General features: G+C 49.5%; 2 protein-coding genes across 2 annotated transcripts in view; one reads left to right on the top strand and one right to left on the bottom strand.

The window, feature by feature from the left end:
• MYOC (myocilin, trabecular meshwork inducible glucocorticoid response) overlaps positions 1–1,238 on the bottom strand; it is a 4,697-nt gene extending 3,459 nt beyond the window's left edge. The window contains exon 1 of the mRNA XM_009892906.1: positions 1,145–1,238. Within this exon, the coding sequence (XP_009891208.1) occupies positions 1,145–1,238 (94 nt within the window). The remainder of the gene's footprint in view (positions 1–1,144) is intronic.
• A 475-nt stretch (positions 1,239–1,713) lies between these two features.
• VAMP4 (vesicle-associated membrane protein 4) overlaps positions 1,714–11,128 on the top strand; it is a 10,681-nt gene continuing 1,266 nt past the window's right edge. Inside the window, exons 1-5 of the mRNA XM_009892905.1 lie at positions 1,714–1,814; positions 2,229–2,279; positions 9,741–9,841; positions 10,420–10,499; positions 10,670–10,721. Of these exons, the coding sequence (XP_009891207.1) occupies positions 1,714–1,814; positions 2,229–2,279; positions 9,741–9,841; positions 10,420–10,499; positions 10,670–10,721 (385 nt within the window). The remainder of the gene's footprint in view (positions 1,815–2,228; positions 2,280–9,740; positions 9,842–10,419; positions 10,500–10,669; positions 10,722–11,128) is intronic.

Here is an 11,128-nt window from a genome sequence, read left to right as displayed (position 1 = left end):
GAGTTGTGGGTGCCTTTGCCGAAGCGGCTCGTGCTGCCGCAGCCTTCAGCTGCAGGGCCCAGAAGCCCTACTGCTGTTTGTAGTGACGTTCGGTTAGCGAGGGGACTGTTCCTGCAGCAAACCTGGTCTGTGTATTTTAAAACAAAACCCGTTAGGAGATACGGCTGGTTCGAGAACCTGTTTCAGTTCCTCGAGGCTGTGTCTATGGCCCTGAGATCCTGGTGTGCTCCAGTCTTCCTGCGTCTCCGGCACGTCGTGGCTCTCCTCCCCACGTAGCTGGACTCGTGTGAACTTACCCTGCACTTTACAGCTGAGTTTTTCTCATGTCGTCAAGGTCCCCTGACATTTCAGGCTTTGAAAAACGGGTCATAGTGGTGCAGTTGCCCCTTTTAGACAAAATAGATTTAACCTGATGTTTTTGTCCTGGGGTCATGTTGTGCTAAAACCAAGTTTACAGTGTAGTCTAAAATGTTGCTCCAGCTCCTGATAGCTGTCAGTGAGACGAGGATCCTGTGTTACCAAGAGTGGTTCGCTCATCCCTTGAGGGAGGTGATGGCTGAAACTATTGCGTGGTCTCACGGGTTGCTTAAGTTGACTGAGCAAATGTGACAAGGATGGAAATGTAGGTAAGCTTCAGAATAAAAGCACTGCGCTTGCAGGTGGGAGCCCAGATTTGCACACAGGAGAAGCAGCAGCTATTGGTACCACAAGGACCATCCAGTATGTTCCCTGACTCACACATTTAGGGTGCTGGTTCCCCCTCTTGATTATTTTTGACCCTAAGTAGATGTTACTGGGTGCCCTCAGCTCCATCAGAAAATTTGTGCTGCCCTGGTATGAGAAATGAACTCTAATAATGTCTTTGTCTGAAACTTTCAGGTTTAAGTGGGATTGCTTTTAAAAATCAGCCTTTGGATCGCCTGATGGGGTGTAGTGGAACAGCAGATCTGAGTCTAGAGGAGCCCTTTGGCACGAAGCAGAGGAGCTACCAGACGGCTCTGCTTTCCAGCCCCACTGTAGCCTTTGCCTGAGTCAGGGATTTGAAGGGGCCGATCCCTCCAGATGTGCCATGCAGGGAGCCCGGCATGCTTCCTTCCAGTCATCCTTCTTACACCTGCTGCCATCAGATGGCTGGAGAACCCACATCCTCCAAGTTGGGAGTGGATCTGACTTCCCACGTGGATGGGATACTCCAGGGTGGTTGTGGGCGATGCAGATGTTTTTTGAGCAGCTGCCATTGACCGAGTGCAGCCCTGGGGATTGTCCCTTGAGCAGGGAGGACCTTCCTTCCACAACTGGCCTGCACAGGGGCTCTGCCTGCTGCTTTCCAAGACAGGGCTCAACACGCTGACACACTGGTTGCTTCTGCATCTTAGGAAGTTGTACTGATCCCTAGAATTGGGATCTGAACCTGTGCAGGCAACTGGCTGTTGACACAAATCCAGTTTGGCTCAGTGGCTGAGGTGTGAGTTGTCCCACGTCAGAGCTGCAGAGCTGTGCGTCGGTCTGTGCTGTACAGAGGTAGCAAACACCGCCGAGGTGATAATAGCGGCACAGAGACATCCAGCTTGGCCCCCGATCACAAGCAGAGAGAAACGGCATGACTCCAGACACCTAAAAAGTACCGCCGATGCTCTCTAAAGGAGGGCTCACGTGTAACCTGCAGTCAGAGGATGCTGATTGCATCCGAAGGGCTGAAAATGTGCATGGGAAATGGTGGTTGCTATTGATGAGGTGGTTTGTTTTGGGGTTTTTTTTGTGTTGCAGAGGAACCTGTTGGAGGAAGATTCGGATGAAGAGGAAGACTTTTTCTTGTGAGTTTCTGAACGACCGCTGTAGGGAATGCGATGTCCTAACTACTCACATCTCTGAGACTGGAGGCATTGATTACCGAAGTCTGACGATTACCTTAACCCTGACTATACTGTGATTCTGTGAAAAGCTGCTCCCTGCCACATAGGCGGAGGCTTAGGAATCAAAACCTTTGATTCCTTCGAGATGATCTCCCAGAGCCTTGGCATCAAGCATGAATTAAGACTTAATAGGTGTGACATTTATAAGAGCGGGGTGTCCCACCTATGCTGAGACATGGGAGGGACGGATGGGAGGTATGAGAACAGTCCTCTGTCCAAAAGGCATTGATTCTGTCTTGCATGTCTTTTGAGTCTGGTTTAAAAACGTGTTCTTGTTGTATCTTCCATCCTGATGGCTGTCTTTTGCGCCTGCAGGAGAGGGCCTTCTGGACCAAGATTTGGACCCAGGAATGACAAGATCAGGCAGTAAGTCGTTGTTCCTCAGTGTCACACAGATATTTTATTCTGGCACTGTGAGCTCCCGTTGCTGTCTTACTGGGGTATTTCTGTGTAGTTCTGAATATGAACACGGCTTGTGCTTGCTTTCTTCTAATTGACGTTTCCTACCCTACATGCCCACAGCTAAGGCAAACCTCAGATTTGATTCAAGATGTCAAGAAATTGTGCATTGACAGAGGCGAAGGGGTAGGATTGTATTACAGTAGCTTAGTGGAGTTTGTAAATCCCTTGCTGTATTTTGGTGGTGACCTGTTCCATACTTTTATAAGGCTATTTTTCTAGAGCATTAACCCTGGATTTTAACTTTCTCTAGTGCCATTTTTTTATTGTTTCATTGCTTTTTTCTTCACCCCGTAACTTGCTCCTTGATGTTTCAAGAAAGCAAGTGGTCAGGAACACACCGGGACTGTGTTTTTTTGGGCAGCGGCTGGTCCTCTGGCCTCCTCCTCTCAAGATAAAAGCTTGATATAGGTGACCTGGAGATGAGCAGTGACTCAGTGGGGTCAAAGCAGCTGGAAAACAGGAAGCCATTACAGCTGGGGGAGGATTAGGGCAAGAAGGAAGGAGTGAACGCTATGAATCCTTCTCCCATCGAGTCATTTCCTGGATGATGCTTGTCATGGGCTTCAGTTTGTCCTGCCCTTTCCAATGAGGGATGCGATGGTGGTACTTAATGGAAAGGGGCATGACGTTCACAGCCCCCTGGTTTTCTTTGCTGACCTCCGCGGAGTTGGAACAGAGATCTGTGTGGGGACTGATGACTGAGTGTTTTTCAGACTGGGTTGTCTTGTGTGCAGCCTGAGTGTTGCTCTTCGTTAGGGATTTTTTTTTTTTTATGCCAGGAAGAAGCCAGTGCAGCTCCGAGATGACTCATTGCCAACGTCAGCATTAGGCAGTGCTTGCTTATATGCCTCCTTGCCACGTTACCTTGAGGGGCGAAGTGCACCTGAGTTACAGAAAGAGGCAGTAGGTTGGTGACTGCGCCCTGAGTTTTCAGGGTGTTTCAGCCCCATTCCCTTCAGGGTGTGAGGATGCCGTTGGTAGAGGCGCACTGGTCCTTACAGTAAGCCAGTGTGGATAAAGCCTCCCTTCTAGGGCAGTGATGCACTGGCCTGGAGTGAATGGGAAGGGTAAGAATTGGTTTTACAAGTCAGGTCCTGCCCCCATAAAAAGGTAGAGAGGGGTTGATGTCTACCTCTTCATCCTCCTTTGCTGGAAAGGAATTACAGGGCATCTTCTGTCTTCCCAGTGTGGCTGGGGAAAATGGGAGCTCTTCTCTTCCCACTGTCTTGGCCAGGCAGAAGGGAGCAGGGGCTTAGGTAGAGGATAGCACCGCAGCTGTGAAGGGGAAGAAAAATGAAAGAAGAATTCACTCGGGAGTTGGTGGGTTCATAGGTGTGATGTGACTAATGCCCAACACACATGAGACTTGCCCGTTGCCAGAGATTGCCTGTCTAGTGGACCTGGTATGGGATATGTCCTTTGGGGTAGCAAATGGCTACATCTATCTAGTATCTAGAACATCTATTATAAAATAGTATCTATTTTCTGCTCTCATCGATGTTGATTGCTTTGTTTAATAAGCACTTAGAGTGTGCAGTCATCATTTCTTGTCATGGAGCTTATTATTAAGTTTCTGATCAGACCAGCCCTTGTGCTCATTGATGCCTGGTCTTGTAATGATGCGGCTTGCTCTGGTTTCAACAGAGGAGGAAAAGGAGGGTTGGGTTGCTGCTGAAACACTATAAGGAAAAGACATTTTAAGGAGGAATCTGAGCATTTGGAGAGCTGAGGCATAGCTGGGCAGAGAGATTGTTGCTGTACAGGACTGGAGGAACGAGGTGTGAAGATAGGCACAGAAGGAAACTGGATGGAGGACTGGGTAGAGGAAAAAGTGATGGGATTATGGGAGCAAAGGTGCGGAACATGTTGAACGTGAGGGGCAAGACTGGAAACTTTTCCTAGTTGTCCTTGGCAGCCAAGGGGCTTGGGTCAGGGTGGAGAGTTTGGCAGCAGAGACCCTCAAGGCTGGCTCAGCTGCGGAAAGAGATGGTGGGGAACACTGCAAACCTCGTAGAGGAAAGAAACAAGTTACAGCCAGCCATAGTGGCAGGAGGAAGTGTCACAGTCCCCTCCACGCTGTGTCTTGTCCTGATGTGTCTGGAATTTCAGGCTCTGTTTTCCCAGCAGCTTCTCAGTTGAGGTGGATGATCCACCAGTAATTAAGTGGCCACATGGGGTCCCTTCAGCTTGCTCTGAGACCTCCCCACCCCTGGGGTGGTCTGGAGCTGAAAAGTAGCTTTTAACAGGCTTTTGTCCTTTTCCCCAAAGTTACAGAGAACAAGTAAGGGAGAGCTGATCTCTCTTCTTTGCCTTCCAGGTTTGTATGAAGCCCTGAATGTATGTTGTGAGAGCTCTTGGTGCCTTTCTGGGGGAAAGTGGGACGTTCATCTTCCACCTGGGTTTCTTTATTTAGAGTAGGAGCCTCTTACGACGCTAGCAAAATTGCCCCTTTGTCTGTGCCACTTGACTTTCTCCACCATTGATGTTTCTGCTTTCAGGCATCCATGCTGGTTCCTGCTGGTGCTGTCAATGAGGCTCAGCACACAGCTCCCCCAGGAGCCAGGTCTTGGTCCCAGTGATTGCCCCGTTGCACTGCTGGGAGCGGCCAGCATTCCCAGCCCCAGAGCTCGGCCCCAGTGGCTTTGTCTGGCTGCAAGCCCCAAAATTATGTCCTGAGGATGGGGAGGGTTTGGGGAATGGTTTGAAGGCAAGAGTTGGCAGCAGCTTCCCAGGGCCTGGCTGCTCATCGCAGGTGGCTGGTTGTACAGTGAACCCCATCTGTAGTCCAGGCTTTCATCTGAAGGTGGTACGAGATCGCATCGTCAGTCATCGTTGTTGGGTGTAATCTTTTCAAGGACTAACAGGCTTCAGGGAGGCATAGGTTGCTGTCTTCCTCACTGTTGTGATGAACCAGGAACTCAAACCCAGCGATTTGTGGCAGGGTTCAGCGCTGACACCCCATTGTTGAGTACAGCAGAGCTGTCTGCCGGGCAGCCCCTCTGCAGAGAGCCGTGCCTCGGGGAGCGCTGCGCTCTGCTGGCCTCCTGCCTTTGCAGCGTCCATCCAGCTTGGCTCTCCATCCTGTTCCCTTTTCTCTGGGTTACTGCCACAACGAGGGCTGTTTGGGTATAATTTGCACCAAAATACACAGCACTATTAATATCGTTGGGGTGGAAAATAGAAGTGTGTCATGCTGGCTGTAAACAGCCGGCTTGGAGACAAGAAGCAGCCTTGAGCAGCATATCCCATGGTGTGTGCATGGCCTGTTTACCGTGTCTGAAGAATGCAGCACTGTTGTTAGCCCAACACCGTGACCAGCCTGGGGAGTTTTTCAGTAGCTAACCCAGTGCAGCCAAAATGGAGAGGCTTATTCCTCCCACTCTGGACCCAGCAAAGTACAAGAAAAGAGGAGTCTAAACCAAACTAAGTGCTGTTTGGTCTCTTGTTTTTGCTTTGATGGTGTACACTTGCTGATCCTTCTTAAAAGCATCATATTTGCAATAATTAGTAAGAAGGAGGGTCGTGGGAGACACATTTTATGCATTTGTCTTCCTCCCTTTCCTGGCAAGTATTTATTCTACTTTATTTCTCTTGGAAATCTGGCAGGAGTGAAGCACATGAAATGTATGTGTCAAAAGCCAATAGCTCCCTAACAGGAAATACGCTTCGTACTAGAGGATTCATTCTCTCTTGCCAAATAAAACAAGAAAATATTTTCTTCTTGATGCGAGTTGAGTTTCCAACCTCAAGCATGCCAAACGAGTGGGGAATTGTTGAATTTGCTCTGAAACTGCAGGGCTAATGCATAGGCTGGGCATCATTCAGGCTCCTCCTGGAGAGGCATCTCTTGCAGCAGTGATGGGTGGGAGAGAGCAGAAAGCAAGTACTGGCTTAAGGTCTGGTTAAGGCACTGTGTGGAGATCAAAGTTTAATTATCTGGCTTGTTCCTTTTTTTTTTTTCTTTTTTTTTTTTTCCCAGGGTTCTCTTTTACATCTGATAGCAAAAGGTATTGGGGTACTCAAATGTGTCTGTGTTCCACGGGAGTTAAAAACCTCAACATTCGTGAGAGTTCAAGCCTTGATTTCTCTGTGCCTCCATTCTCTGTCTGTGAATTGTTTTGTTTTCTTGGGGGGACAGCTAACAGCCTGCCCAGGCTATGGGCAGGCAGCAAAGGCATGCAGTGTTCCGCTAGCAGCTCACGTGAAAAGAGGTGGGATGCTGAGATGCAACTTGGGCAGTAGGGGTCTGCGCTCCATAGGTCTCTCCAAAATGCTGGTTCGCAGCAGAGCACTTGAAGTTACATGTCTGCCCACTCTGCCTGGAATGTTACAGGGTGCCCTGGAACTGCAGCAGCAACTCTCTAGGCTCTGACCTGTACTGGTGGAGATACAGGTGGCATCGCACTGTGCTGCCCATTCCTAGGTGCACTGTAACCTTGCATGCTCCCGCTTGTTAGTTGTACCAAGAGAACTCGGTTACAAATCTGTTGTGAGAGGAAATCTTTATTTTGAAGCCAGTAAATTATTTTAGAAACGTTTACATACTGCAAATGTAGTCTTCTGCCCGTGAAACTGATGTTTAAGGCTTAGAGTTTTTGCCAAGTTGGCTCATCTGGGATACCAGATGTTTCTGCTTTTCCTCTCTCGCCCCAAGCTATAGCAGTGTTGCTGGCGGCTCAGAGCTGGGACTTGTCTGTTGCGCTGAGGTAAGGAAACCCCCTCACAGAGCGTGTCTCCTCCCCACATCCTCACCCGCTGCCCCAGTGAAGGGCCACGGAACTGCGCGTGTCCTGCGTGGGGTGGACACCTTGCTACACAGGGTACCACCATGTGTTTCCTGGGCAGCATCTGCCTGCATCCTCAGTGCCACCTTCTGCACTTTCCCAGTGGTGACAGCTCTGCCACTCACCCTGTACCACTTAAAAAAAAAAAAGGTTCGTGGGCACAGGGAAGGTTCCGGCTGAGAGGTGTTTGGGGATTATCTATGCCTTTCCATAAGGAAACCCCCTCACAGAGCGTGTCTCCTCCCCACATCCTCACCCGCTGCCCCAGTGAAGGGCCACGGAACTGCGCGTGTCCTGCGTGGGGTGGACACCTTGCTACACAGGGTACCACCATGTGTTTCCTGGGCAGCATCTGCCTGCATCCTCAGTGCCACCTTCTGCACTTTCCCAGTGGTGACAGCTCTGCCACTCACCCTGTACCACTTAAAAAAAAAAAAGGTTCGTGGGCACAGGGAAGGTTCCTGCTGAGAGGTGTTTGGGGATTATCTATGCCTTTCCACTCAAGATAATAAACTCCTGGCAGGTGGCTGCCGTTGATGGGGAAGACAGGAACTGCCACCACACAGTGTAGGTGGGTGCAGAGAGATGCTGCTCCCACGGACTCTGCGATGCAGCAAAGGGAAGGCAGGTTGCTTTCTTGCGGTATCCTAAATAAAGCAAGTTTTTACGTGCGCTGCTGGAGTCTAGCATGTGCCATATGAGGGCTATTGAGTCAGAAATTGGCTTCAAAGGCGTTGCCTGGGTGTTCCAGCTCTGGAAGCTGCAGTGCAGTGGTGCTACAGAGCCCAACCTGAAATGCTAAGATGGGAAGTCCCTTCATATTCAAAGATCTGGAGCTCTTTCTAGAGCTTTTTGGGAGAAAAAAGCTTTTTCTTTTAATGACTTTCCGTGCCTGTTTTTGGAACAGTAAGTAAATACGAGCAAGGCATGTGCTTTTCCATTGCGACCGCTATTGCTTGTTGCAGGCGCTTCTCACATGTGCGTCTGAGCACAAGTGTCTACTTGGGGAGAGGCACGTACCTGGTATGGAGACAGGAGAAATAGGTCAATGTGAACCTATGTCTCTAATTAATGAATTAGGGGCATGGTGGCTAGGGTTCTTGGTTCTGCAGTGCCCCATTGATGGGCCTTGTGCAAGTTGCTCTGGGTGTCCCTCGGCCCCAGCTTCCTGGGCCGTGGTGGAGGATATGCTGTCCATGTTGCACCAAGTGCCCTGAGCTTAGATGCTGGATGGTGGCTCTCTGAGTGGTGGAGTTGGGTCTGGTGCTGCTGTAAAAACTTCTTGACTTGGCAAATAACGTCTTTTGAACATCCGCATCTGTAGGACAGCAGTGGGGAGGAGAGGTGTTGCATGGGTCCAAAGAGAAAGACGTTGTGACTGGATAATTTAGGGAGTAGGAGAGTGTGGGTGCTAGGCAGGCAGAAATGACAAAGTGGTGGCAACCGTTCTTCCCTTTGGGGACACCAGTGACACACTCTTAATAGGAGGTGTATGTTTCTGGTAACATGGAGAGCTGCTGAAGTGACCTATTTGTGCTGTATATTTGAGAAATGCTGGATGCACTTTGATATATTTAAAGTGCTTAAATGTTTTTAATCAAGACGACCTAAGTCATCAAACCTAAGACTTATGCAGAGCGAGTGGCCTGGAGCTATTTCTGTTTTATTGCCCTGTGTGTAGTGTTGCCTCCAAGACATTGCTGTTGCCATTTACTTTCTGGGAACGGTATGTCTCAAACAATGTATTGTCTCCCTAGGGCCCCAAGAAATTTCTTATTTCTATCTCCAGGAAAATAAAAGTGTATTAGCTCCAAAATACAAACCAGAATGTAGCAGTATTTTTCCACCAGGAGAATTTTTCTCTCTTACCAATGTGGCTTTTTTATGGAGTGAATAAATGCATTTATAATAACCCTGCGGGTGTGATTTAGACTACTGTTCGCTGAAGCGACTACCCACAGAGTTGCGTAACCTATGAGAAGATGGATTATAATAACTCGGTTTAGTTCATATCAGCCATTTCTTTACTGTTCTCTTGGTGCCCCTGGCAGAGTGGGTTTCATTTAGCGACTCAGTTCCCAGAGCGGGGAGTGCACCTTGCTTTGATTTCATCCCAAGTCATTCAGCAAAGGTGTGAGGTGTGGTGCGAGGTTCTATGAAATCTGGAAAGATAAGGTGCAGTTTTTACGTTTTGGTTTTTTTTTCCCCTTTGATGTGAGCTCTTCTGCGGTAGAGTTGCCCATCAACAGCAATTAGTGCCTTTTCTTACTGCATTTTTGTCTTAAAGGTGTTACAGAGGATGCCCCACTTTTTCTGACTTCCCAGTGCTCTCTTTGAGCCCCTTGTGTTCCCTCACCCTTCCTGGGATTGCCAGAGACCTACTGCAGGTGATGCTGCGCCTCTGGCTTTCTGGAGGTTGATGGTGATACCGTCAACCTCCCTCCATTGTTGTCCCCTCTGATTTTCATCGGTGAGCTCTCAGGTTCTGCCAGCCCGGGCAGCTCTGAGCGAGGGCTGGCGCTGCAATGCACAGCTAGTGGTGCTCGCTTCTGCTCCTCATGCTGCTTTTGCTCTGCTCTAGTGTCCAGAACCAGGTGGATGAAGTCATCGATGTTATGCAGGAGAACATCACAAAGGTGATTGAAAGAGGCGAGCGGCTGGATGACCTGCAGGATAAATCAGGTGCGATGCTAAATGCAGCTCTATTGGCCTTTTCCCCATGTCTCTTCCCCGTTCCTGGGCCAGGTTACTTGATTTCAATTCAGAAAGTGCCTGACGACAGACCTGGGCTTGTATTTCTATCCTGGAAAGTGGTGTTTCCCAGTCTTGGGCTGCAGATCTGACTTTCTGCTGACATTTTTCTCTTTCCACCTTCACCTTCTGCTGCTCTGTGCAGAGGTGTTAGTTTGGAGGCATTTGGGTGCTGTGATCTCGTTGGTCCTTCAAGCTAAGGTAGATTGGTCTGTCTCCCAATGGCCCTGAGCACTTCAGCTGTCCGCTTGCTTGCTGGCTTGCAGAGTGAATTCCTGTCCTCAGAGGGCATCCAGTACAAAGGGGGCTCAGTGGGACTCGGCAGGTCTGTGTGTGCTCTAGCAAAGGGCGTCACATTGGCATCTGCTGTGGCTTTGGTGAATCACGCTGTGGTTGGGTCTTCTCCCCTCATGCCGAGTTTATTGCTTAAAACTGTGGAGTTAGTAGAACGAGTGGGTGCTCTGCCTGTGTGCACGCTGCTGAATCGCCTCTTTTCTTTCCTTCAATAGAAAGCTTATCAGACAATGCAACAGCTTTTAGCAACAGAGCCAAGCAGCTTCGGAGACAGATGTGGTGGCGAGGTTGCAAGGTGAGCAAGAACAGGAACAGGGGTGGGTTTGTGGAGGCACAGTTACCTGCCCTCCCCTGGGAGCGGGTGGAGAAGCTCTATTTTCTAGCTGAAAAGATGCTGGAAGCCAAAGGCCTGCTTTCAGGTAGAAGCAGGTACACATGTAACACACCTCTGTGCTTCCCTTGCAGATGAAGGCCATCATAGCACTGGTGGCAGTCATTCTCCTGCTCGTTATCATTGGTGAGTAGCTCCAGGTCACTCCAGCCACATCTGGCATTGAAATATTCATGGCGCTCCACACCATGACTGACACCGTGGTGCTGTTGTCCCTGGGGGAGAGCACCTGAGCCACTCCCATTGCGCTCCACTCTGTCTTAAGCGGTCATAAATGGTGCCTGTAGACCACTCCGTGCTGCTCTTCTGCAAGGTTTAAATGCAGAGGAACAGGCTCAAACTAAATCATACTGACTGTGGCCAAAGGAAGCAAACATTTCCCTGCCCTGACAACATTGTACCCATCCCGGGTTGGCACCAACTGATCCCGAGGCTGGTGGGAATAGATGGAAGAGTTTCAGACTGGAGCAATGTCTCCCAAAGGCCTCTCCATATATATCAACCATCTTGCAGTGGGTCTGGTCCCTGCAAAC

This window comes from Charadrius vociferus, unplaced genomic scaffold, assembly GCF_000708025.1.
Source record: "Charadrius vociferus isolate BGI_N301 unplaced genomic scaffold, ASM70802v2 scaffold39, whole genome shotgun sequence".
In the NCBI taxonomy this organism is placed as follows: domain Eukaryota; kingdom Metazoa; phylum Chordata; class Aves; order Charadriiformes; family Charadriidae; genus Charadrius; species Charadrius vociferus.
This window is presented reverse-complemented; position numbering and strand designations above follow the sequence as displayed.